The sequence below is a fragment of the Pleurodeles waltl genome, chromosome 3_1 (genome assembly GCF_031143425.1).
Source record: "Pleurodeles waltl isolate 20211129_DDA chromosome 3_1, aPleWal1.hap1.20221129, whole genome shotgun sequence".
Taxonomy (NCBI): Eukaryota; Metazoa; Chordata; class Amphibia; order Caudata; family Salamandridae; genus Pleurodeles; species Pleurodeles waltl.
Window position 1 is genome coordinate 765,223,260 of NC_090440.1, and position 27,535 is coordinate 765,250,794.

General features: G+C 41.8%; 1 protein-coding gene across 5 annotated transcripts in view; it reads right to left on the minus strand.

Annotated features, from left to right (window-relative positions):
• The window catches only part of BMAL1 (basic helix-loop-helix ARNT like 1), a 573,964-nt gene that overhangs the window by 291,584 nt on the left and 254,845 nt on the right, over window positions 1-27,535 (minus strand). For 2 of the 5 annotated variants that reach the window (XM_069223569.1, XM_069223571.1), the window contains exons 3-4: window positions 24,784-24,804; window positions 17,205-17,243 (exon numbers count right to left, since the gene is read on the minus strand). In XM_069223569.1, coding sequence (XP_069079670.1) covers window positions 17,205-17,243; window positions 24,784-24,804 — 60 coding nt within the window. Of the gene's footprint in view, window positions 1-17,204; window positions 17,263-24,783; window positions 24,805-27,535 lie in introns of all 5 variants that reach the window. The other 3 variants (XM_069223574.1, XM_069223572.1, XM_069223570.1) reach the window with 2 other exon arrangements.

Consider the following 27,535-nt stretch of genomic DNA (forward strand, 5'->3'; position numbering starts at 1 on the left):
CATATTTCCAGCTAAGCAGACCCCACAAAAAGACACCCAAATCAGTAATGGAGCATTACATTCGCAACCGCCAACACCACACAAATAATTAGTCATTAAAGGGTAACAACTGATTTTGAAATGAAATAAAGAAGACATGGAACAGTCTTCAGTTGGATTGGAAGCTTATATACATGATTTTTGTTGGTGCATCACTACATTGATGTTTATGTTTGTTCTGTTTTGCAGTGTGTCCTTGAGCAGCGGATACTAGTAGTGTGTGCACATCATCTTTGGGACAAGGGGTAGGGGCACTTTTCTTATGCATACCACTCAGTATCAGCAATGGTAATGGTATGTATATCTGGTAAGAAAGGTCAGTCAGTGGCCCAATGGTAGCAAATGGCTATTGACAAGGACCGCATGTGAGGACCACATTGGCTCACGGGCACATGGTGGCTAACTCTGATTGACCTGAAGCAAGTAAAAAGGTGATGGGTGGAATGCTTCAATGAATTTCAGTCACATTCCAGTACATTATTATTTTGTCCAGCAAGCTACTACAGACCGGAACCAGCCCTGTGCAAATCAGTCTTGGTCCTGCTCCAATGGTAAAAGTCCAGCCCAAACTTGCAGGCCAGGTCTCCTCTGAATGAAGCAAACGATGCTAGACTGGTGTTGACCTATCTGGGCCTCGTCAGCATGGAGCATCAGAGTGGAGCCTGAGTCCTATAGCACAGTGTTAGAAATGGGGCCTCTAGTTGGCAGTCGGTTTGCACCCTGTCCAAGTAGGGGCACTCACTCTAGTCAGGATAAGGGAGATACCTGCTCAGATAACCCCTGCTCACCCCCTTGGTAGCTTGGCACGAGCAGTCAATCTTAACTTAGAAGCAATGTGTAAAGCATTTGCACATAACACACAGTAATAAATGAAGACAATACAAAAGGACACCAAACCAGTTTTAGAAAAATATCTATATGAAACAAGACCAAATACAATAAAAATCCACCATACAGTAATAAATATATGAATTCTACAAGGTTTACTCAAAATTACAGTTCCTTGAAGTCAATAGCTCCACCTGGGGCTCTCACTGTGTCGTGATCAACAAAACCAGCAGTTCAGGCCAGCCGCGGCATTGCGGGCCGGCTACGGTTTCATGAAGACTTCTAAACAGTACCTTTGGAATTGCAGGGCGTTGTGATCCCAGCGGTGAGCTCTGAAGAGCAGTGTGGCTGACGTTGCTGTGTCAGTTCCGTAGTCGGTGCGGGAGTCATTGGGCCCTTGAAGTCACACGCCTTGGGGATCGAACTCTGGGCTGATGAAGTCAAGAGCGCTGGGTTGGATGGCGTCAGGGCTGTGGTAAGAAGTGGAACGATGCGACGTGTGGTGCCCACAGGTTACGGTTCAGCCAGCAGCTTGGTGACGGCGTCCAGCAGCGTCGGTGAGACCAGGGCTGCGGTGTTAAGTGGGGTGGCACGACGTGCGGTGTCACTAGGCCACAGTGCAGGCAGCGGCATCATTGTTGCTGAAGCGCTGTCGTCTGTAGGCCCAAGCCAGCGGTGCAGAGCGGTGCTTCGGTGTCCACAGGCCACGGTGTAGGCAGGACGCCTGATGATGACATTGGAGTTGATGATGCTGGTGTTGGTGGACCAGGGCTGCGGTGAGTGATGGGGCGATGCTTTCTGTACCTCACAAGCAGTGTCTGCAGGCCACAGTGCAGGTAGCAGCGCCAGTGTCAGCAGGAGGGGTGTCGTCGGGGATGCCCGGGCTGCAGTTCAGGATGGACTTTCCCATGAGAACCAGGGTCAAGACTGATTTGCACATGGCTGGGTCTAAACTGGGGTGGCATGGTGAGCAAAAGAACGATGGATTAAACCCAGATCTGTGACTGGGGGGTGAATGTTTGATTGGTTCCGCATTCCGTCCATCATTTGTGTTTTGCCCAGCTGCAGTGTGAGCAGGCAATGCAGGAGTGCAGGGCCCACAGGTCGTGGTGCGAGCAGCGGCTAGGTGAAGTCGTTGGTGAGACCGAGGTCGCAGTGCAAAGCTGGGCAATGCGACTGTGTGTGGCATTCCGCAGGTCACGGTGCAGACCAGCAGCTTCGTTGGCAGCATCGCAGTGGTTTCTCCTCTTAAACAGCACAAAACACACAGTTCCCAGTGCTGCAGGTTGAGGAAACTGAAGTCTCTGGTGTCCCTGAGACTTCCAACAGGAGGCAAGCACTACTTGAAGCCCTTGGAGAACTTTCTCGAGCAGGACACACAGCAAAGTTCACCCTTTGCACTCTTTTCAGGCAGAAGCAGCAACTGTAGGCCAGTCCAGCAAAGCAACACGGCAAAGGGACAGTACTCCTCGTCCAGCTCTTCCAATTGTCAGAGGTTCCACTTGATTTCAGAAAGATTCTAAAAGTCTGGGGTTTTGGGTCTTCTTTTTATACCCCGTTCTGCCTCTGAAGATGGCAAACTTCAAAGCAAAGTTTCAAATGTTTGATCCTTCCTTGTCCAGGCCAAGCCCCAGACGCAAAGCAAGGGGTACACTGTGTGAGGGCAGGCACAGTCTTTTCAGGTGTAAGCGCCCACTCCTTCTTCCACTCTAGCTCAGATGGCCCATCAGGATATGCAGGCTACACCCCAGACCCCTTTGTGTCCCTGTGTAGAGGGAATTTACAACAGCCCAACTGTCAAACTAACCCAGATGGGGAATCCACAAACAGGCAGTGTCACAGAATGGTTTAAGAAAGAAAATGCCTACTTTCTAAAAGTGGCATTTTCAAACTCACAATCTAAAAACCAACTTCACTAAAAGATGTATTTTTCTATTGTGAGGTTAGACACCCCAAACTCATTTCTATCTGCCATGACAGGGAATCTGCACTTTCAGTTATTTAAAGGCAGCCCCCATGTTAACCTAGGAGGGAGATAGGCCTTGCAACAGTGAAACCCGAATTTGTCAGTATTTCACTGTTAGGACATGTACAACACACCAGTACATGTCCTACCTCTTAAATATACTGCACCCTGCCCATGGGGGTACCTAGGGCCTACCTTAGAGGTGCCTTACATGGGAAGGTTTTGGCCTGGCAAGTGGGTACCCTTGCCAGGTCGAATTGGCAGTTTAAAACTGCACACACAGTCACTGTGGTAGAAGGTCTGAGCCACGTTTACATGGCTACTTATATGGGAGGCACAATCAGTGCTGCAGGCCCACTGGTAGTATTTGATTTACAGGCCCTGTGCACCTCTAGTGCACTTTACTAAGGACTTACAGGTAAATCAAGTATGCCAATCAAGGCTGAACCAATCAAAAGTACAATTTACATAGGGAGCACTAGCACTTAAGCACTGATTAGCAGAGGTAAAGTGCGCAGAGACAATAAACCATCAAAAACAGACCTGAAAAAATAGGAGGAAGAAGGCAAGAAGTTTGGGGATAACCCTGCAAAAAGGGCCATTTCCAACACACAGGATCAAAGATGCAGCCAGGCAATCGCCAATGGCTGATATTCATTTCAGCATTTCTCCGTCCACATGTGGTTTGGTGCAGTAGACACCCTTAATGCGGCTAGTATACCCAGACATGGGTCCTGTGCTTACTCTGTTACAAGATTCAAGCTATGACGGACATTAGAAAGTGTAGCTATCACATTTTCTAGTATGCATGTCTGACATTTCAGTGTGCTTATGCGTGACGTCTGCATGGCTTATGTGGAACACGTTAATTAAATGTTGGAATGTGAAATGATGGTACAAAACTGAACATGCTCTAAGGATCACTAAGTGATGGGACAAATCAAACACTCAAAAAGGTGGCAACTATTGATACTGTGGGCATCCTCATTACAATCAAGCCTAGCCCTGGTAAACAGACAATGCACCTAAAATAACATTTTTCAATTAAGCTTACGTTCTGCAGCCTTCGTTATTGACTTCTCGCCATAACCCACACTCCCTTACGATACGGAGCATAAGCTTTGTCACTATATATATATATATATATATATATATATATATATATATATATATATATATATATACACATATATGTATATATATGTATATATATATATATATATATATATAAAAATTTCACTCATGTATAAACTTACAGTTAGAAAACCAATTAGCTACTCCTCCTAGAAGAGCCTAATGAAGATTATACAGTGCAAAATGTCTTCAGAAAGGGGTTTGTGACAGTAGGCAACTTGCATCAAAACCCTTGCCTCCCACTCTGATCTGTTGGATAATGTGACAAAATGGTAAAACAGTACAGTAGCACTCCATCCTAAAAGGCCTATAGGCCTTAGTACATGTTTTTCACAATTGATAAGTGAGGTCTACTTTCTTTGTCGCAACCTTTCGTACCAATCCAATCATACATAAAGAATTTGTCAATTTTCCTCAATGAACCAAACAGGCTTATGTACATTAGTAGTGATTTTCACCATAACAAACTCAGGCCTACTATATTCAGCATAAACCGTCCCTCATGCCAGCGAACAGTAATACAGTCATAAAATTGCATATACGTAAAAAATTACATTTGGCAAAGGAATATATACCCCCTCCTAAAATAGCCTAAAAAGGAATATCATTATTCTAACTTATACTCCCAGGGTTTGTCAGAAAACAAAAATAACCCATAAAACAGATGAAGAGATCAGATCTGTGGCATCAGACAAAGCTTTTGTAAATCAACCAATTAGGCCTACGGCGTTTGCCATGGATTGTCAAAATGCCATGCGTAGGTCACCTGTATGCACCGTAAACTTTTGCATAAGTAACAGTCATAAATTACAAATATGTTCAAAATTACAACTGCAATCAACATACTTGTACTTCTAAAAGGACCTGAGAAGGATTATCACAATGCTTATCTTCTACACTCAAGGCTTGTCAGTGGGTGCAACCATTACCAAAACCTAGCTTACTAGAGCAATCAGTGAAATAATGTGTAACAAAATATCTGTCTATAGGCTTTAACACTGCACCGTATTTAATAGAGTATTGTTAAAGTCTAAAAGGCCTATTGACTTTAACGTGTATTTTTGACTATAAATATGACATCTGTTGTAACTTTTCAACTTTTCATAAAAAATAGATGAGGCTTATGGCTTCTGACAACCTTTCCCTATGAACCAATTACGCCTATAGCCCTTATCATTGACTTGTCACCAAACAAAATAATGCTTACTGTATTGAACATAAGCTTTCCTACAGACAACCACTGGAACACAGTCATAAAATTACAATTCTTTACAAAATTGCAGGTGAGAAAACAATGCATGTACGCTACCTCCTAAGTGGGCTTAACAGGGATGATGCTCACAGTGGTATAAAGGCATATTACATCAAAGCCACTGCCTTATGTGGGATGTGGAAGAGACAACCAAAATGTGAACAGTACTCTGTAATGAAAATCTTTTCTGAAACCAAAGTGTCAAATGTGGGAGGCTTGTAAAAGTCTCGCCCACTGGCACTAGCTTTTCCCCACTATGCCCCTGAAGACAAAGATCAGTGGCAAGCAAATCAAACATGAACCTGCTAAAAATGTCCAAACCAAACTGCCAGGCCCGGTCCCATCTATGTAAGTAAAGCAGAGCCTTTTTTGGCCCTATTGGGTCTAATTAGTGAGGTGTATCTTGATTCCCATGGCACAGCAAACACAGGATCCAATTCTGGGTATACATTCCCCTCTTAGGGCAACACACAGAAACAAAGTTTATGGGTGAACTTGTTGCACAGTTCTCAGCCACAGACATTTGCGTGGGGTTGCTTGTGTTTCATTTCCGAGGAGGGTTGGCCTGCTTTGAGGTTGTGAGTTCCTAATGGGGCAGGACAAGGCTAATGTGCATGCATTTGCTCACTGTATGTAGAAAGAGTGAGCAAAACAATTGGACTGGAACGTGGCCTGAGTAATTTACCACTGGCAGACAATATTTCAAGCATTCCATATTCTTTCTCTCCATGAAAACAGTTTTTGTTTTCCTACTGACACCAACTGGGGACAAATATGATGTGCCTCTTTCTACCTAGATAAAAGATAAGGTTTGCAGGGAAACAAGGGGAAGTCTAGGTCTAGTATACAATAACTGAACTAATCTCTTTGCAGCTCAATGGCTAAACCAGAGATAGTTACTCCTGTTACTGTGCATGGTGGATGAATTCCTGGATGACCTAATGGAATATAGCCTACTTCCTGAATTAAGGATCAGAGAAATTTGCAATTCTGCCGCCACAATGCACTCTGCATACTTATGAAAGAAACTGTTGTATGTGCCACATAACGTACCTTTTTCCTACACCACAAAATTCAGCCAACCTCACATTTCAGTCCTGCATTGGTGTGCAGTTCTAATGACTCTATGAAAGACTGCCCTAATGACAATAGATAAATACCTAAGGAACTTGGTGGCGAAACAAAGCAACAAGGCTGAATCCCCAATGTATTTTCAGAAGATTTAAAGTCCAGTAAGAAATTAAGAAACTTTTTGGATCATTTGGCAGACTGGACTTTTTCAGAATGGTGGTTTCACTGCAGACCAGCGGTTGAAGAGAATATCATGTTTTAAAGCTCTAGTGGCAGTGGATAGAAGTTAAAGCAATTTTCACAAACAAGATCAGGAACGAGTCACTGAAAGAAGATTCATCACTGCACGAGTCAAACAAAAGTCATTTTGAATTGTCCTCTAACACACAGATAATCACTTTGGCCTGTACCACTGATAAAAGAGTGGTATGACAACCTGATTGCACAATGACTTTTGGTGAACATAATCCTCTGCCCAACATATCCCCGATGTTATATTCGTTCTCAATCAGTATGGAGCTTCTAGTATACACGTCTATATTTCCATTCCAAGTCTCTACAATTGGTGGTAATGTGAACCTAGTTTGTTGAAATAAGATGTAGCTGTGATGTTGCTGATGTACACATATATGGTCTTACTCATGGCTAAGGTATGAAAGCTTGCAGTCATAGGTAAATGACCTTTAACTCCATATTGCTTCAATGATTTCATCTGTCTTTTACAAAGACAACAAATGTGGTGAATACCTACGATGTTTCCTGGCCACATACATAGGAGTCAATTATGATGGAAATGTTAAGGTGTAGTGAGAAAGGGGACACAGAGTCCCACTCTTTGTGTAAACTATTACAACACAATTGGTGAATGAGCTCTGAAGTGACTCGCCATCTTTTTAGGGGCTTGAGAAAGATCTATCCAGGGTTAGGATTACTGGTTTTTAGGTCAAAACATATTGTAAGCAATAAGACACAACCAAACGAATTCTTTGCTGTTCAGTAACAGCTGGAAAGCACTGAATTGGCACCCTCGGTTTTCAAAGCAGTATAAGTGCAGCCTTACCTCTATACATTTATCTTTGGTGGATGTGGTGGAGGCTGGTGACCATAAAAAGTGGTGGGCTGTAGCCCTTAATTCAAATTCCAGTGAGCAAGCCTGCATTCTACTCTGAGCGTTCCCTTATACTCGCTTGCTCTCAGTATTCCTCCCTCACTCATTCAGTCTAATTCACTTACTCTCATTTGCACTTGCATTCACTTTTTACTTACTCTGCCTCACTCAGTCTCACCAATTCACAGTCTCACTTTGATCCACTTATTCTCACTACTTCTGATTCATCCAATCTCACTACGACTCATTCAGTCTATCTTACTGTGACTCACTCAATCTCACCATGACTCACTCATTCATAGTCCCACTCTGCCTCACTCATTCTACTCAGTCTAACTTATTCCCATTGTCTCTCCGACTCATTCATTCTCCATTATTCACTGAGTTTCATTCATTTTAATTCATTCAATCTCACTGTCTCACTCAAATTCACTCAGCCTCACTGTCACCCATTCTCCCTCAGTCACAGTCAGTCACACACTTTGACTCAGTCTCATTTGACTCACTCCATCTCACACATTCACAATCATTCTCAGTTTTTCTCACTCATTGTCAATGATGTACTCAGTCCCATTCATTCTGATTCACTCAGTATTGATCTGACCTCACTGATTCACACTCATTCTGACTGAATCTCACTCTAACTCCCGCCAAATCAATCACTCTCGTTCACTATAAGTCATTTTTACTCGGTCAGATATTTAGTCTGTTACAGCTGACATAATTGGTGTGGTATTTTCCCAAACTTTGTCTTCACTCTTTCTATTTTGCTTTAATTGATTTATGTTGGCTCTGGCATTCTGCACACTTTATCATTGCTAACCAGTGCTAAAGTGATTGTGCTCTCTCCTCTAAACATGGTCAAATTGGCTTGAATCTAATTGGCACATGTCATTTCCTTGTAGGCCTCTAGTAAATGGCGCTACATGCATCTAGGACCTGCAAATTAAATGTGATTAGTGGGCCTGTAGCACTCATTGTGTAACCCACGGAAAGGACCCTTTTAGAAAATGTCTCAAGCTTTCCAATGCAGCCCTATAGTGCAGTTTTAAACTGACTTTTCGACCTGGCAAATTACACCTTTCTAATATGTATAAGTCACTCTTAAGGTAGGCTTTAAAGGCTCATAGGGCAGGGAGAATTGTATTTAAAAAGTAGGCCATGCGTGTTTAGGTTTTACATGTCCTGGTAGTCAAAAACGACTTAAGTGGCTGCCCTGTTGGTTGACGACTTCCCTGCATTCTGAGAAGGAAGTCTGAACCTGCTCCATTCTTCCCAGACTATCTGAGGGACTCCAAGGGACAAATGGCTTACCTCCTGTCTGAGCTACAGGGACAAAACACACTCCAGAGGCCTCACTGAAACTGCCTAGTTGACCTGCTATACTGGACCTGGACCGATCTGAACCCTGCTGGCCTCTGCTGGCCTCTGCTGGAGTGAGTCCATGATTGAAGAGCTGCCTCTCAAGGTTCTGGACCCTTGGCTGGCATCAGCTGAGCTCCTCCTGTGATAGAAGGTGAAATCTTGAAGTTGTGGGCTCTTTGCGAGTGCTTGCACTCTGCTGTCCATGACAACCGCCAACACGAAGCTCTGGTGAACCTGATTCTTCTCTGCACAACACTGCCAGTGACGATCAGCAATGCAATGATCAGCGCTTCATGTTACAGTAACAACAGCCTGCAGTGACTGCTAACACGCAGCTCCAGCAACAATCGTCTGCGACAGCTGACTGGATCGTCAGGCTACAGAGATGACAAACATTTGTCTTGCCAGGCCTGCCTTTTGCACTACAGCAACAACCATTTGCAACACTCTCCCTACTCCTCGTGGCCTCCTTTAGCGCAAACTTCGAGAAGGTAACTTTTTAAGTGGGACTGACCTGGTCCTTGTATCTTTCCTGTGCTCCATCATGGTTGGCCTGAATTTGTGCCTCTCCCCTAGTCTAGCATGAGCAGATGACTGTAACTGGTGCTTTGTTCTTTTAGGTGATATAGCGACATACAACTTTGAAATTGAATATCTAGGGCTTTACTGATTGGATTTTTTGTTGTTCTAATAACATTTTATTTACTAAAATTTACTCTGTTTTACTAAATTAGTTTGGGATTTGTCCTGTGCTGTGTTTTCACTTTATTAATGTTTGTGTGCTGCATAAATACTTTAACCTTTGGCCCCAAGTTAAGCCTGACTGCTTTGTGCCAAGCTGCCAGAAGGTTATGCACAGGTTAATTTAGTGACTTTTGTGGTTCACCCTGACAAGGATGGTGGTTGTTGTCTGAGTGGGGTTTCCACCCTCCTCAACCAATAACCCAATTTATTACAGCCTCACTTATTCTCAATTTAACTCATTGTCTCACTCATTCTGTGACTCACTAAAACCCACTCAGACTGTGACTCACTTGGTCTCACACTCACCGTCATTCTCCATCACTCTCATTCTCACTTGTACTCAACTCTTCCTATCACTCATTCTCACTCACTTTGACTGACTCCTTTACTGACACTCACTCACTTTCACTCACACAGAAACTCTCTCACAGACACACAATCATGCATCCAAACACATTTAAAAGTAGGAACTGAGGCTGGGTTTTTTTGCAAGCCCTGGATAACCTTTGATGACTGGTGCAAGCACCAGTGCTAGGCATCACACAGTGCCACTAGCTGTCTCAGGCTGTTGCTGAATGAAATTGTCTTTATTATACCAAGAGTGAATAAGACTATTATTCACTCTTAGCATAATACAATTGGTCTAGAAAACAAGGAGAGCCTAATGGGAGAGCCACCATTTGATGGATTTCCCCCATTCTGATCCATTCACACCATGTTAAGTCACTTAAAATGCCCTTATGACCGTTTTCAAAGCACCTGGATCACGAGGATCTATTTGAACTCCTGCTGTGGAACCATAGCTCACTTCAAATGGCGTCACTTCAATGCTCACCACACATCTCTCTGTGGGGACCAGTAGGTTCACAGCTGAACTTTGAGCACGGTCTCAGCCCTGGGCAAGGAGCACGACCATAATGGCATCCTCTTTCAGTGCAAGGGGAAAGTGTTTTGCTTTCTGAATGCTTCAGTATAAGATCGGTGCGCAAATTCAAGGCAAGATTACACAGAAGGCAGTTCTAAGCATGAAAAAAAACAAAGAAGAATTTACAACAAGAATGAACAAGGGACACAATTAACTAAAAGCAAAATTCTTTATAGCCATCATAAAACCAACATCCCTGTGATTTGTTACGGAGCAAAAAAAGTAAACACTGATAACCACTCATTGTTACAATTTTTGAAAACCACCGGAAAACACAGAAACATTCCAACAGACTTCACAACAAATAGAAACTGAAAACATGAATGCCTACCCATGACACACTGTAATAGGATAAATAATAGAGTATGGGGCTTAGTAGATGATTTTGCTGTATTGAAATTGTACTTCAGAAGAAGGATGCCAGATGCTGCAGACAAGTGTCCAGTTTTCTAGGCACGCCGTAGATATTTAAGGAAGGAAATTAATATCAGTCAGTCATTGAAGTTACTGTGATAATAGATGTCCTTCGTCTAGTTTGTTGGTATCACCACTGGCATAGCAAAGGCGCAGGTGGCCTTAAAGTAAACAAGGAAGCTCTGTCCCTCATTCCATTTCCTTGTTGAAAAAAAAAAAAAAACTAGTTGTGTTGACATGGGCCCCTCACAACTTTGGGCATCAGTGGCACTGTAGCTGCTCCACTATTGATAGCTGCACCGCTGGCTACCACTGCTGTTCCCTTAATAAAAACACAGCGAAAAGCTCAAGCAACGAGAAGCAAACTAACCGGATGGTGCACATCGTGGTGATCAACTGGAAATACTTTGGGTATGCCAGATAGGAATGTAGAAGCTCATGCCATGCAGCTTTGTGATTGATGCAGAGCCAATCCTCCCTTCAAATAAAGGAAAGGATCTGTCAAAAAGTAATCACCACTTGAATTTCAACTGCGATAAAAGCTTTGTTGAGAAGGAAAAAATATTTGCTAGGCCTCTTATTCCCAGAAAGCAGTGGAAACAAACTCTTCGTTTGATGTGTCCTTAAACCTCTTCTCTGGGACCTACACCTTCAACAGCTTACCCACTTCAAGCAGCAGCTCTCCTCAGACTTGGTACCGAAAAGAAGTAAACGTGGGAAGAGTGGGGCAGTATGAAGAGCCCTTGCTCAACTACAGAGAGTATCTAAGATTACTGGTAATGACCTTCAGGCCAAGAGAAACAGGGATAAAGTGTCTTCCACTGTAGGAGAATGGTGCTCTACAAACGGTTGTAGCTGTAAGTACTACGTCTTCTGCTTCTCATACGCAGAAGATGAGGAAAGGCCATGTTTCAAAGACATTTGGTACGTCTCTTTTCCATTTTTCCCCCTAAAGTGCCTATATTTGGAGCATACATTTGTTAATTTTCAAAATGAGCGCCTAGGTTTTGCTCCACTAACCTGTAAGGCTGCCTAAGTAAATAAATTCTTCAAACAAATCGACAGTCTTTACACTATTCTACGTAGATGATCTGATCAAAGCAAGATTAGAAATTAAACTGTCTAGGGACGAACCAATCTGATACTGCAAGAAATCGTCATAAATATAAACATTCACACCCTGATGAACAAAGCCATTTTGCAAATGAAAATCATGTGATCTGCAAAAATCACAGAGTTTGTGACCACCAAAGGTCATTTCCTTATGTACAAGAGAGCTTTTACAAGTGGGAAAATTATTTCTGACCGCTAAAATGGCTTTTGCGATCCTTTCCAAGTTGAAAATAAGAGAGGGTGTGAAAGATGTTTTATTCCTAGCTCGGATTTGGAAAGGAATGTATCAATGGTTTACAACTGCAACTGCAATCACAAACCATTAAAGAGTTACTAACCCCCGAGTTCGAATGGTAACTGATTTGCAAAGGAGAAGAGTTCTATTTGACCCCCTATTCCTTTCGGAATCATATTGGCAGCCTCGTTGAAAGTAGGTAGTGATCCACATGACCAATGCTTTCTCCCCATGAATGCCCGGCAGGAACTTGCTGGAACTTCAAGAGAGGAGTCTGCCATGGGTATCCCTGTAGATTGAGTTATTAAATGCTGAATGTGAGGATATTGCCGGTCCATCTGGGTGACTTTCAGCTACTTGGAATTCAGGGCCATATGCACGAACACATTTTCCCATCGACACAGAATGGGAAAAACCCTTTGCTACATCTGGCCCTCAGTTCCAAGGATCCTAAAGCATGGACAAGTCAATGTCAATGGGGTGCTCTGTAGCATATGTGGTCTTTGAGACATTCAGCACCTTTGTGAGTGGGTAGTGAGAAGAGTGGCGAGGTCTGAGCAGGTGCTGTACTGCTTTATTGATTTTCTAGTCATCAGAGTAGTGGTACCGGGAAATGCTGTAGACTAATGAAGACCCTAGAAATGGAAACTTTTGTCATACCATTGGCAGAAGGGCCAGCCACTAGGCTTGCATTCCTGGAATATAGCTGGACTGCATTGAGATGTGAGGTCAAGACTTTCACGGGAAAAAAACTGACTGCTTTGAGACAATTGATAGCGGAAGAGATGACGAGGAAGAAATACAATTTGATAAAATTGCAACAAGTCCTAGGTCACTTGAAATCTGCTTGTAGAGTGGTGGCCAGGGGTATGGCTTTTTGCAGGCAACTGGCATTCGCCATGAAAGGGGTATCAAAATCCCATCACAGAATACAAATGACAGACTTAAACAAGACATGAAGATGTGGTTGCAGTTTTTAACCCACTGTAACAGAGCGTTTACAAGATGACCCCTTGACCTGAATGGTTGAGAATTTTTCAGAAGTAACAGGTGTGGATTGATTGGGAGTGTATTGGAGAGGACACTGGTGTGCTGTAAGGTGAGCCTAGGAGTGCAAGAAAGAATGCTGTAGCATCACCTTTCTAGAATTCTTCCCATTGGTGCTTGCTAGGCAACTGTGGGATCTGAAGATGCGAAATATGAAACTGACATTTGTGATTGATAACCAAGCGGTGGTGCATGTGGCTAACAAAATGACTACCAAGAAGGAATACATGTTGAGGCTGCTGAGAGAGCTTGTGCTGATATGTTTGTAAAGTAACACCTTCTTCAAAGCTAGGCATATTGTGGGTTTGGAAAACAAAGTTACTGACATGTTCTTGTTCACAGTGGGCGAGGCTACGTGGTTTAACCCCTGAAGTCGACATGACATGCCTGACAGTTCTGGAGGATTTGTTGGGAATCAGAATGTGAGAGTGAATCATCTGATGGAACACTCATTGGCAGAATCGATAAGGAGGACTTAGAGGATGGGCTTGATAGAATTTTGGCAGTAAGGAGCTTTAAGAAGGTAAAAAGGAGGGCAGGGTCTGAAATAAAAGAGATGACCAGATCAATTTTTATAATAGGAGAGATTGAGAATGACTTGGTGCCAGTGACAACCGGAGGGATGATATCAGGGATGGCTTTCTATGTGTTAGCTGTTGTAGGTGGTATGATCCTTGTGGGGGCAGTTGAGAAGGAGGATTTTGGAAGGACAGTTCAACGGAAAGAGTAGAGCAGTGAAGTTGAGGAAACTGATGATGAAAAAGGTACTGTTGCGCCTGATGGACCCGGTGAGATTTGCAAGCATATCCACCTGGAAGAACCTGCTCTTTGGGACACTTTTCACAATGTTTTTTTTCATGCATTTAGAATATCAGAAATGGTGGAGACAAGATATGAACAGGGCTTGGAGATGGGATATATCATGAAGAATGTACAGTTAAAGAGGATTAGGACAGATAAGAAGGGCAGGGGTAGTGTTGTATGCCAGACAAGGTCGGGGAGCAAAGAGAGGGCCTGGTTTACAGGCAGGGTCAGTTACTGAGAGTGAGGGGTATGGTGGAGTGGCCAGCTTTTAGACATGAGAATAGAAAAATGTTTTTTAGGGAGGCACATGTTGGGGGTAATGAGATGTTGCCTGAATCAAGTTGGGTGTAATGAGTCAGATTTTGGAAAGGTGTAGTGATGAAGAATACAGCTTGGGGATTAGTGCCAGCAGGCTGAAAGGGTTGGGTCACAAGCGGAACGATTGCATGTGGGGATATGTGAAACATGGAGACGTACTGTTTTAAAGCAGCCTTAACGGTTTGTCCTTTTATCTAACTTGTATGGAGAAACAGTCTGGCAGAGGGAAGAAGCTTGGTTATGTGAGCATTCCATTATGAAGTAGGTTGGGAACATACCAGGAAGAAAATCTCAGGGAGAAATTCTTTGGTCAACAGATGAGTTTGGACCAAGAATAGGTGAAACTGCAGTATAATTTAGGTGAGATGACATAGGGACAGCTGATGCCTAGGCTAAAGAGAGAAAGAGAGAAAGAGAGAGAGAAAGAGAGAAAGAAAAAGAGAGAAAGAGAGAGAGAAAGAAAGAAAGAAAGAAAGAAATAGAGAGAAAGAGAAAGAGAGAAAGGAGAAAGAAAGAAAGAAAGAAAGAAAGAAAGAAAGAAAGAAAGAAAGAAAGAAAGAAAGAAAGAAAGAAAGAAAGAAAGAAAGAAAGAAAGAAAGAAAGAAAGAAAGAAAGAAAGAAAGAAAGATTAATGAAGTGGGGCATGGCTCCGGAGCAAGCTGGTGGATCCAATAATGAAACTGATTGTTCGAAAAGGAGAACACATCAGATTCATAATTCATAACATTGGCGTTGTCATTATTTAGGGGAATGATGGAGGAAAATATTGAGGAAGGAGTTATTTAGCGTTGGGGTATGGGTTAGTTTCTGGATTTTTCCACAGCAGACTTGCGTGGCCCGTCATCGCAATAACACCTACCGAGAGTCCTACTTCACTAATAGATGAGTGGAGGTCAGTCAACAACTACTTTACCCTTGTTAGCCTTTTTCCATGATACTCACAAGACCAGGAGATATGAATGTGGATAAAAGGGAATGCAGAGAGGGGCAATCAGTTCTATAAAAAAGGTAGAGTGCATGGTACCACAACTGCAGGGGCACAGATCTTTCAATAGAGTGAACAAACCTGTAGCCTAGGCACATTCGCGGAGAATGATCACAGGTTGACTTGTTGCTGGTATGCAATTAGGACACCCGTATAGAGTAGAAGTTCATTTCTACTTATTGACATTGGATGGTTAAATAACATCTACTTAAGAACCTTTCATACACTAGAAGGGGCAATCCTGCGTGCAACTAGTAAGCACTGAACCAGACAATCTGAAAAGCTGTCAGCTCAGATCCGTGTCTTTTGTCATTTCGAATGTCCGTATGTGTGCCCAAAACACTCAGTCATGTCCCAATCTTTATTAGGTCTCGGGCAGAAAAAACACTCAAGCATGGCCCAACCTGTACCCGGTCTTGGCCAGGAGCTCCACGGGTTCATTAGTGGCATCATTACATCCCAAACCATCCGTGGTGAGGCATGCTGCTTCTAATAAAAGGCTTGAGGCCAGTAACGCTTCTCAGTCAGTTTGGGTAAGCCCCTCTGGTAAGATTAGGTCCACTGGACACGTATGTGCTGGCCACGGCACAGAAAGCAGTAAGGGAAAAATAATTAAATTCACTGGAGCACCAGTACTGTTAGGTTGAGCAGTTATCTAAGCAAGGCTACTCGAGAACCACTGTTTATTATGCATTACTAACTAGTCCAGTGCCTTTCTCCTTAATTACCTGGTAAAGAACAGACTGTGGACTCCCTCTCTGAAGGTCAGGAATAACTGTCCATAACGCACAGACCACATGACCCACAGTGCACCGGGGAAAGGGATGTGTGTCAAAAAAAAAAAGGCTCCCGCATTTTAGACAGCATGAGACTCCTCTGCTACTGTGCCACAGAGACAGACGCCTGAAAATTATATGGGATGGCCAAAGCATAACAGCAGGCCATCAGTTAAACAAGGAGAAAGAATAGCTAAGCTTATTATCTGGCAAGGGGTGCTCTGACCCAGACAAACATGGGGAGGGACCTTCAGAAACGTAACTCTGTCATGATCAGCATTTCGGACAATCCTTTATCAACAGGGTGTGCGGTGGCAAGGCTTAGCAGTAGCAAGCAGGCAGGCAGTCAGGTCATGGGGCTGGGGCAAGAAAAAAGGGCTTCTATATCACACAGCTGGCAAGTACATTCAACAACTTCAAAGGAAAAGAAATACATGAGGCATTGGAAGAGGCTGACACCGGAGCAGAGCCTGAAGTCCAATTCTCTCCTACAAACTTTTATCATTACATTACTTTTGTCTTCCAAACTGCCTCTGGTCAAACCTGGACATCTCAGGCGTATGGAGAAATGATGACTAGGACGGTGTTCTACCACAATAGAGTATTCAATACTGTCCTGAAACAATGAGTGAATGATACTGACCACCGCTATATTGTTATGGTAAGTATGTATAGGTAGGTATAGACTTCTGTGTCTCATTGTGAAGTTAAGAATAGTAAATATACACATACATATTCATACACACATGTATATATTTTACGATGACGTTATTATGTTATTATGTTGTCAAAATTGAGCACTCAGTATTGGTGCACGGCATGTTGTGACTCGATATTGTGACATACATCCAATAGACATTACCCTAAGTGTAACACACACTTTGATGCAGTATGATGTGATTCACTGTGATAATCTGCACCTCGTTCCTCTAACATTATTTATAAAGATAAAAACGGGTTCACTTGTACAAAATGTGAAAGCAGAAAGGTAACAGGCAATGCAAATCTCTGCATGTGTGCTAACGTGCCAACAGTCAATGCGCCAATGTAAATTAAATAATGCAACTGCGCCTACATTACCTCCCATGTGGGTCGTCCTTGTCCGTGTCCATGCCATCACTGTGCAATGAAAAAAGAACTGCTGTTAGAGAAAAATCTTATGGCAGATAATCTTATAGCCAGTTAGAATATTTCTGTCTTGGTGCCACTAACAATATAAATAGTTTAATTGTGAAACTTGGCTTTGGAACTGTATGGTAAGATATTTGTGGAGTCTTAAGAAACAAAAATCCCCCATCTTCCAGCAAATGAATCCCTAAACACACAGTCAATAACCACCTGGTATCAGTAACTGGGCTATTTGTACTAGTTTTTCATCATAAGATTTACAGGCTTAGTATGAGGCTTCCCCTACAAAGATAATAGGGTCAGAGCCAGCCCTGATGCTTAATTTGAACCGGTGGGACCCACAAGCACGTTGACAGAGAGCAAGAGTTGGAAAACACACACAAAGGGGAAAGAAGGAAGAAGAGAAAGGAGGTAAAACTTGACAATGGGGAAAAAGGGAACTTGCAAGAATGTGTTAAAGAGGTAGGGGGTGTACAGTGAAGTAAAGAGGCATGAGATGGAATCAAGACTACACAGCCTTGGTATTTCATAGCACTGGCAGCGAGCTTCTGAGCAGAGCTTTGGGCACCGGCACTTCTTTTAGAACGCTGTGTGGTCTTTACGCTGGTGGTGATGAGATGGGTATAAACAAGTGTCATCTCCAGGTGCAGTGAAGCCTCACAGCCAAAACTGGGACATTCTTTAAAGGGGCAACTAAGAGAGTGCTCGGTTCTATCAAAGCAACAACCAAAATGAAATGCGTCTCAGAAAATATGCGTTTTTGAGCACAAAGAACATTTAGTGAAAAGTATTGGAGAACTATACAACGTATATTGTATTCACAAAACTAAAACACAAAAGGGTGAAACCTAAAGCTATCTGATCAGAGTACAAAGCTTTCCTGTTTAATCAAATTAGGCTTGAGGATAAAGTAGGTGATAAGGAGGCTTTACATGTTGACTTACTATAGCAACACATCAGGAGCAGTTGTACATATTGACAGCTTTTTAACAAATATACCTGTGATGTAAGACTTGTTCTTCAAGTGGAAATATTGGGTCACCTGAACTGACATCACTCTGAGAAAATATATTTCTCCTTTTGTTGATTCCAACTGGGAAGTCATTGCACGCTGCATCAGGATTTGTTCACAGACTTGTGTGATCTGTCTTCACTCTAACCCCTACTGAGACCGAATCCTCTAGGGTCTAAATTGAGGATCATCAACTACTTTTAACCCTTGTCAACCCTTTTTCATGGCATTCATGAGGCCAGCAGAAGTGAATGTGAATAAAAGGGAATAAAGCGAGGTTGAAACAGTCCTCTAAAATAGGTAGGATGCATGATCCAAAGAAAATAGGTTCTACATTTACATTTAATCCTGTGAAAGACTATCAGTGGTTAGAGAGATAAAAAAGAGCAGAGGATTAGGATACCCGAGCTGCCTTTTTGTGATGGAAGGAACAAGGCATAGCTGAAGGTGAAATATGAATACAAATTCCATGTAAACTTCCATCCAAAACAATCTTTAGAAGCCAATTCCCTTCAAGCCAAATGTTTATCAGAAACAGTTACTTGTGGTTGTCATCATCATCTCGTGCACCCATCTTGCACAGATTGCAGTGGACAGGCTAGCATGGCTTGAAACATATTCAGGTTAGTCCCCCCTGTGCACCTCAGATTTTTGCCTAAACTAAAAGTCTTATGAACATCACATCACACCAAAGGACAGATAATCGCAAAATAGGGATAAACAACAAACATAACTGTTATTCTTTTTAAATACTAAATGTGACTCTCTTGGGTACCAGCACCTGTTGGTGACAAGGCCTTTTGCGCTTGATGTTCTCCTTATTGAAACACAGCACAAGAAAATTGGGAAGTTCATTGACCTCTTTGATAGAGTACAACATATTAACCCTTTTTAATCACCCATCTGGGAGGATAATGTTAAATAGAAGGAGATCCAAGATGGTAGCAAGATGGTATGAAGAAACGTTGTCCTTTCATACACTAACAGTAAGAGGAAATAGAAACCCAGGGCAATCACCACTTGTGGTTCTTGAACTAGAAGTTCTCCACCTCAAGACACATCTGACAACAGAAGAAGTGGTAATCCATGAGAGAGGGAGGTTTGGGGAATACGTTTGTGGCCTTATTGAATCACCGACAGATCAAGGTACAGGATCATCAACTTTCAAGCTGAAATACACACACAACCACTCCCACTGTAGTAGGAAGGCCTAAGAATACTAATGAGATACCTTTAACCCGTTACCAGTGTTTCAACATTAACAGAGGGAAATAAGTCATTGGTAGTTTTTATGGCCTGGCTTGACAGAGAAGTTGTTGCCAGACAATTATGTGAGAATTAGAAAGAGAGGGGTTTTGGCTCGGCCCACATTTTTTAACTCTGGAGTACATGTTTTGATTAGGCAGAAATTGTGTGCTTCCACTAAAAAAGTGCTTGCCCTCCTTGCAGCTGTGATCATTTTGATTATACCCAGTTTCCTGAGCTTCACTTTTCAGGGGCACACACATGGCACTGCAATGCTAATAAAGTGTTTTAGATAACTAGATAATGTGCTATGTTTGTCTTTCTCTGGCAGCAGCACAGATTGGAGGAGGGCAGCCATGAGCAATGTACTGCAGTCTCGGCATACTCCCCTTCCTTCATTAACGTTTGATTTTAGAGTGCATATTTGTGCATGGTACTCCCAGGGCTAAACTAATTTACAGGGATTTTTAGGATAGGCTTTAGAGTCCATCTGCTACCTGAATATGTGTTCAATATAAAATACATTTCAGAGTACTACTGAGAGAGGGACATAAGCTTCATACATGTTTCTCCTGAGTACAAGATCTAATTGGACTACATTTGTGCGCTTTCACTAAAAAGACTGCTTGTATGGCACTTTTTGGGTCATGGTAAAACTTCTACCTGATAAACTGAACTGAGTTGGTTATGGTGGCAAGCTAAAGACCATGGCTATAGCACTGATCTGTTTATTAGGATTTTATGATAAAGGCACATTTATTGAGAAAAGCAAACATGAAAGTCAATAGACATTTAAATATAAATTGTTACTGCCCTATATTAAAGCCCACAAATAGGTATTTTGTTACATGTAATCTCACAGATCACAATAGTAGGTAACGGTTTTAGCATTGGCCTACCTCTTAAACAAAGCCTGGGGGTTTTCACTGTGATGATTGTTAGGCTCAGTTAATCGGGGTTGTATATTGTTTTGCTAGCTGTATTTTTTTCTACATATTTTCTATATTGTAACTGTATGCATGATGATTGCCTGTTTATGTGCACTTGGATGGGTTACTGTTGGGTAAAGTGTAAAGACAATATTAAAGTGTAGAAGCTTCTTTGCTTCATTGGGAAAAGTCTTGCTACATTTCAGTAGTTTGATCTATTGTGAAATGTTATACCAAAGAAAGTAGGCCTGACCTACATATTGTGAAAATATGTGTTAAAGATAACAACCTTTGACGGAAGGACTGTTATTACACTTTACTAAAGCCTGTAGGCAGGTATTTTGTTACATGGAATTTCAGAGATTTCTATGTTAGGCAAGCTATTTGATGTTGGTGATTCACTCAAACAAACCACAAGAACAATGTGCATGCTCTACAATAGACCTTATTAGGCTTTCTTTGAAGACACAATATTTTACTTTGCCAACTGTAATTTTGTATACATTTATACTCCTAAGACTCCATGCTGGATGGTTGCTTTCTAGAAAGCTTACGCGCAGTACAGTAGGTTTGAGCTGGTTTTGGTAACATATCAATGATAAAGTTAATAGGCCTCATTGTTTACTATGGAAAGTTACAATAAAGGCAGTAGGCCTGGCATACTGGTTGTGAAACAGTATATGTTAAAGTCAAAAGGCATTTAAGGCGGGAATGTTATTTGTCTGAATTAAAGCCTACAGTGTTTTTAATTGCATGGAATCTCACAAACTACTTTAGTAGGCATGGGTTTTGATGTTGATTACCTGCTCTTACAAACCATGGGTATAAAAGATTCATACTGAGCATCCTAGTTAAGTTCTGTTTAGAAGAGTTAGTATTTAGCCATGTCATCTGTAATTTTGTATACATTTGCAGTTTTTGAATACTCATGGTTGCCTTGCAGAAAAGCTTACGGTCAGTATACTAGGCGCGAGTTGAATGTGGTGATGATCCAATGATAACAAGTATATATTTCATTGGTCTGCAGAAAAATGTTATGCTAGCAGAGGCCACTGGTGTGGTCTGTTTTTTTTTAAAGAAATGCTATTACAAAGGTAAAAGGCCTGGCTTATTTATTGTGAAAAACATAGTACATCCAGTGAGCTTCTAAAAGTGAACTGTAGTCACATTATGTTACAGGCCGTAGAAAGGTATTTGGTTACATGCTATCTCGGAGATTACCATAGTAGGCAAAAGTTATGGTGTTGGCCACCCACTCTGACAAACACTGGAAGCATACTTGTTAGGTCTATTGAGAGGGGCTGTATGTTGTTTTTCCATCTGTAATTGGGTACATATTTTTAATTTTACAACCTTATGCATGATGGTTGTCAGTTTATGTGCACTTCTTTAAGTTTGTGTTGTATTCAGTGTCAAGTCATTGGTAAAGGCCAAAGGGCTTGCCAGTACACTAGGAAATATTATGTCAGCTTCCTTAGGTGTGATATGTGTATGGGAAATGTTATAATAGACCAAATAGACTCTACTTATGGTGAAAACCATGTGTAAAAGACAATAGGTGTTTAAGGATGTATTGTTACTGCACTGTGCTAAAGCCTGAAGGCATGTATTTTGTTAAAAGGAATCTCACAGATTACCTTAGTAGGCAAGGGAATTGGTGTTGGTGACACAAATGATTTGCACAATGGTAATCCTTATTAGGCTTTATTAGTGAAGGTTTCATATTGTTTTGACAATGCACTGTGTACATATTTGTAAATTTATTATGGTACACTTAATAGTTGTCCTGTGGGATGCTTATAACCCCCATAATCGGTCTGAGCTAGGTATGGTGACAAGCCAATAATAACAGCTAGAGACCTGATTAGCTCACTAGGAAAAAATATTTCCAACGCCATAGGTCTGATCTGCTTAGTATGAGGTTTGATAAATGCAATAGGCCTTATCTATTGATTGTAAAAGCAGGTGTTAAAATCAATAGGCGTTCAATGGTGAGTTGGTATGTCTTTGTATTTAAACTAATGGATTGCTATTTTTTTTAAATAAAATGCCACCAATCATCTTTGTAGGAAAAGATTTGTGTGTTTACTGTCTCTAACAGACCCGGGGGGAGGGGGAGATTTGCACTATAATAATTCTTGCTATCTATATATATAAATATATATATATATTTATTAAAGAGGCCCTAGTATATAGAGGCTCTTTGGTTCAGCTCTGTTCTGTTTCATTGCCATTTATACACAGCTTCCATCCATGGCCGTGAACTGCATGAGATAATGGTTCAGAACACATCGGACACTGGCTCTTGAGTCCTGCAAATAACAGCATTTCCTAGTCACATTTATACATCCACCTGAAAAGGAGTATGCTTCAGTGTCCGGGTTGGTTGGCCCAGTCTTTTCAATTTTCTTGTTTTATAGTTCCCTTTTAATTTCTTTGCTTTTGCTCTTTTTATGTTCATATTTCTTACGATGATTTAGCTCTCCAGTCAGTGCTAATGGGTCTCTTGCTTGATGCTCATTTAATCTGCAATGCACCTCATCCCATACGGCTACTTCCTCTATACCAGGAGACCATTATGGAATGTTGTTGTCAACAGTGTATCATTGTATTACCATTAGAAGAGGACAACACCTTGGTTTTAAATATGGCGGCCATGTTGAACCTTTAAAGGAACAATAGACTGTTTACAGTACCTCTGAAAGACAGTCATCTGCTGCTATTTTTATTTTTTGTTATTGCAAACATATGCCGACCATGTTTAGATGGGAGCATGTTTTTATTGTTCTACCTGTATTCCTTTATTTTATCGGGCATCTTTTTGAGTTTGTGTGTGTTTTACGGCCGTTGTGTCAGAGGATGAATGCAAGAATGTGGCAGCGGATAGATTAATAGATGCATGAGTGGAACAATGAGAGACAGAGCACTTATTGAGTGCTTGAACCCATCAGTGACACAAATTGCACTTTCATTTATCCAGATAGACCGGTATTCCCAATGCTGGTTTGTTATTTCCTCCTCTATCCGATTCATGGTCAGGTCAGTCACAATATTTAGCTACATCTAACCCTGCAGTGTAAACCTTACCGGAGGGCATAAGCACAACCTGGTGACTAATTCACTTCAAACGCAGATATAGCCAAAACAATGGAAACTAGTTCACTGTTGCTGCCACAGCATGCATTTTTGGAGAACTTGCATCTGTCAAAACTAAAACCAGTAACATTGCATTTAAAAAAGAATGATCGCCAATGTATCTCAAGTATCCACAGTGAAAATTTCAAGCAAATCGGACTGTAATCCGGGAGATGTGCTCTTAGGAACACAAGCACTAAAGGCTGGTCATGCTGCATCACAACGAGTGTGCCAATCTGCAGGGGCAACTACAGGGGCTTCAGGACTTTCTAAAATGCGTCCCACGCGAGCCGGCAGCAACTTGTGAGGGTTTCGTCCGCATTTGCGTAGGAAAGGGCTGAGTTTCTGTAACACTCCTTCGCTGCGGGGTGACTGCACAAGGTTCCCTTTACCAGAGTCAAAGGAGCCACCATTATACCTTTGACACTATTTAGGGTGGTACAGACACCAGACCAGCGCAGGACTGTTAGAGGGAACTAGCCTCTTGCCGGGTGGGGCGCAGGTTGTGTTTTACATATTATTTATGGCCGTGTTAGAAAAGTTGCATATCTCATACTTTGGCCAGAGTAAGTGGTTGAATGACGTCAGAATCCTGTCGTTTATATAGCCCCGCTTCCATTTGTTAATCGAGTAGTACACAATGGCGATGGCAAGGGTACTGAAGTGAAAATGGGACGAGCTCAAAGTATTTCTGAACTACTGTATGAATCCAGTTATGTAGGTTTACTAGGGAAATTCTGAAGGAAACTGGTTTATAAAGAAACTAAAGGATATCAAACAAAATGAAATTCATCAGTTGCTAAGCATTCGATTTATTTTAGAACTTATAACGTAAATGTTTGGCAATTACTTTTACATCATAGCAACTCTCTTACCGCAAGGGTACGGAAGAAATGTCAAGTTAAAATACCGAAGCATAGAAGCCTGTGCACAAGCACGGATGACGGAAAGCGGAACCCAGCGTGTACTTCGAACAATATTTAGATAGTCTTATTACACAACCTTCTGCTACCATGTACCTTCTGGGCCACGAAAAACACACCATTCCCTTTGATTTTATTCGTTGATTTCTGGCCACGATAACTAGACTGTATTTATTAGGTAATACATATTGAAACAATTTTCCACAGAATTGGTATTTGTTTAATAATTAATAATTGCTAGACAGATCTTAAACGTGCACGCAAGTCAAATATTTCGCAGTACTTACTCAAAGGAAAATCCATCAAGCCTAAAAGATAAAGAAAATAATTTGGGATAATAAATCTCAAAACCAAAATACAATTGTTATAATTAACGGTTTTATTAAGTGACTAATACATTTTGGTACCACCTAACATCATTATAAAGTAATGGCGCCATAAGTTTTCAATCTGTTTATTGAATGTTTTAAGTACAATCTTTATAGACACCATCGAGTTCGGAATAAGAGAAAAAAAGAGAGGGAAGGTTATGCGTGCATAAGACTGCATTCACATTCCGAAAGGAGTCAGGGTGAGTTTCATGAAAGACCTGTCAATATCAGACACAGAATACAATATTAGGTATCCATTCATAACCTCTTACTGAACCAGTTTCAATTTTGCACTAAGTGCGCCCAGGTTGTGGTCCCTTCAACAAGTATTTGTGTCGCTTTTTCTAATCACCTGAAGTTTTAATTTGATTGGCTGCGCTTTCTGGTTCTCTCTTGGCCGTGTTTATTTATTGCTCCTCCGTACGACTGGCCCATGTTGTGTTGGGGCTTTTAAGTTTGGTATTTGCCGTTCCTCGGTCAGTTACATCACTTTCTGCATCTCTGTCTGGAAGCCTGATTGCCCACTCTTCTAGTTAAGCCAGTCAGAGTATAGTAGTTGTACTGAGTCTTTAATCCATCGCTGGGCTGAGAAGCATTGAATATGAACGTTAAATGTTCTGATCAAATTTAGTAGGTTTGCTACACTGGATAGAAGAAGCATTAGCTGACTCATCAGGCCAGTGTTGAAATATTGTAGACGTTTTATGGCATAAGCAGTGCTTTAAATGGGCCGGTACTCTCCGGTACTGAGTACCGGCACTTTTTTATTTTGAGAGGGATAGTACCGGCATATCTCAAGAAAAACGTAATACTTTTAATTGGAGAGTACCGGCACTTCTCAGAAACAAGCAGGTACTCTGATAGAGAGTACCTGCACTTCTATTTTTCCATTTAAAGCACTGGGCATAAGTAAATTTCATTGACCATTGCTTGAACTTATTTTCACGCCAATTTTCTGCTCCGTTGTTGTCATTATCCCCATTCAGCTCTCTATACAGGCATTATTTGTTGTGGGAGGTTCAATACAAATCTCGTCTGGCCTCCATTATGGGATTTGAATTTAGGCGTTGAGCTGCTGAGGCTCATTACCAACGGCCCGGAATCTATGTTCTTCCAGGAATGCTGCCTCTGGTTCTTCAGGGCACCTTTCGGGATTTATTGCCTTCTTTAGCTAGTATTGATAGGGGCTGTGGTGATCATGGACCATTAATGTTTCTACATTACTGCTGGAGAAGATAGATTTGTTCTACCTGATGATCGTGTGGTCTCTCCACAACAGACACTGCCACTTCACTTTCCTTCTGTTTCACAATCCGAGGTTCGATTGAGGGCTCTGTGCAAAGCATCAGCTTCCCACAGCTGCCTGGTTTTTCCACTTACCAAATATCTTTTTTCAACTGTCTGTTTGTAATAGGACCCTTTCAACTTTTAGTACTGTGATGGGTGCTACACCAGACTCAGCAGCTGAGCAGGCACCATCTTCAAGTCCTCTACAAGTCCGAAAGGACAGTCGTGAAGGATGCATATTGCAGAAAAGGGTAACATCATGACCGGGCTAGAATATAGCGGGAACACCTATCAAGCCATGAAACTATATCAGATTATAGGGAAAACTGTAGCATTATTGCAGCAGAAGTCGGATGTCATATGGGGATAGGAGGACATCGTGGCATGGCTGGCATGAGGTGAAACCAGCACATCATGGCACAGCTAGCATATGAGGGAAATGGGCATATCATGGTTCAGTTATATATGAAGGAACAGGGGCACATTATAGCTGACAGGGGGAACATGCCCTGTTTAACACAGAAGAGAAACTGGCATGGCATCACTTATGTAGAACACGTGCACATAATAGCTTGGTTTTCATAAAGAGCAAATGGGAGTGTTGTGGCATGGATGGCATATGGGAATATGGGGCCCATAAATGCACGGCTGGCATATAGGAGAACAAGGGCACATCATGACATGATGAGATACCTGGGAAAGACCATAGCATTGATTCGCATAATGAAAATCACAGGTTGAAATTTGGGAGCACAAGAAGCGTATATGAAGAAAATTAGAATTGTATGTTTGAGGACAAACATGGCTGGCTTTGCTTGTATGGTGCAATTTAACCGTTCCCCAACCACCACAAATGGGCCACACTCCATAGTGGAACCTGCGAGCTGCCATGTCTACTGAATTTGTCCTCCTAAAATCAATACCGAGTCTATGTTGTGAATTAGCTTCAACAGGATCAAAGAAAGAACCTATGCAAACTGGTAAGTCTAAAAAAATGGAGCCAATGCTGGAGCCCAGAAGCCATCTTCAAAACAAGTTGACTCCACCTTAAAGGTTCCAAACATGCAGCCAAATAACGGATGGCGAATATTTACCAAACATCACACTGTGTGAAAATGTTAAAACCATTTTTAGTATCAGTACGAGAGCGAAATCCCAGGCCTCTCCTGTAACGTAGGCAGTCCCCTAAAATGGCAACATACCTCCATAATTATTGTGATTCACACTTCATTTACATGACATACTGTGTACTAGCCAAATATACATCCATATCGACTACGATTTGAGAACTCTAGGTTACTTTTGTGACTGCTGTGCTGTTCCTCATGTTAGAAGATGGAGTAGTTAGTGCTACCTTTACGACTGGCTGATGGGGACATCT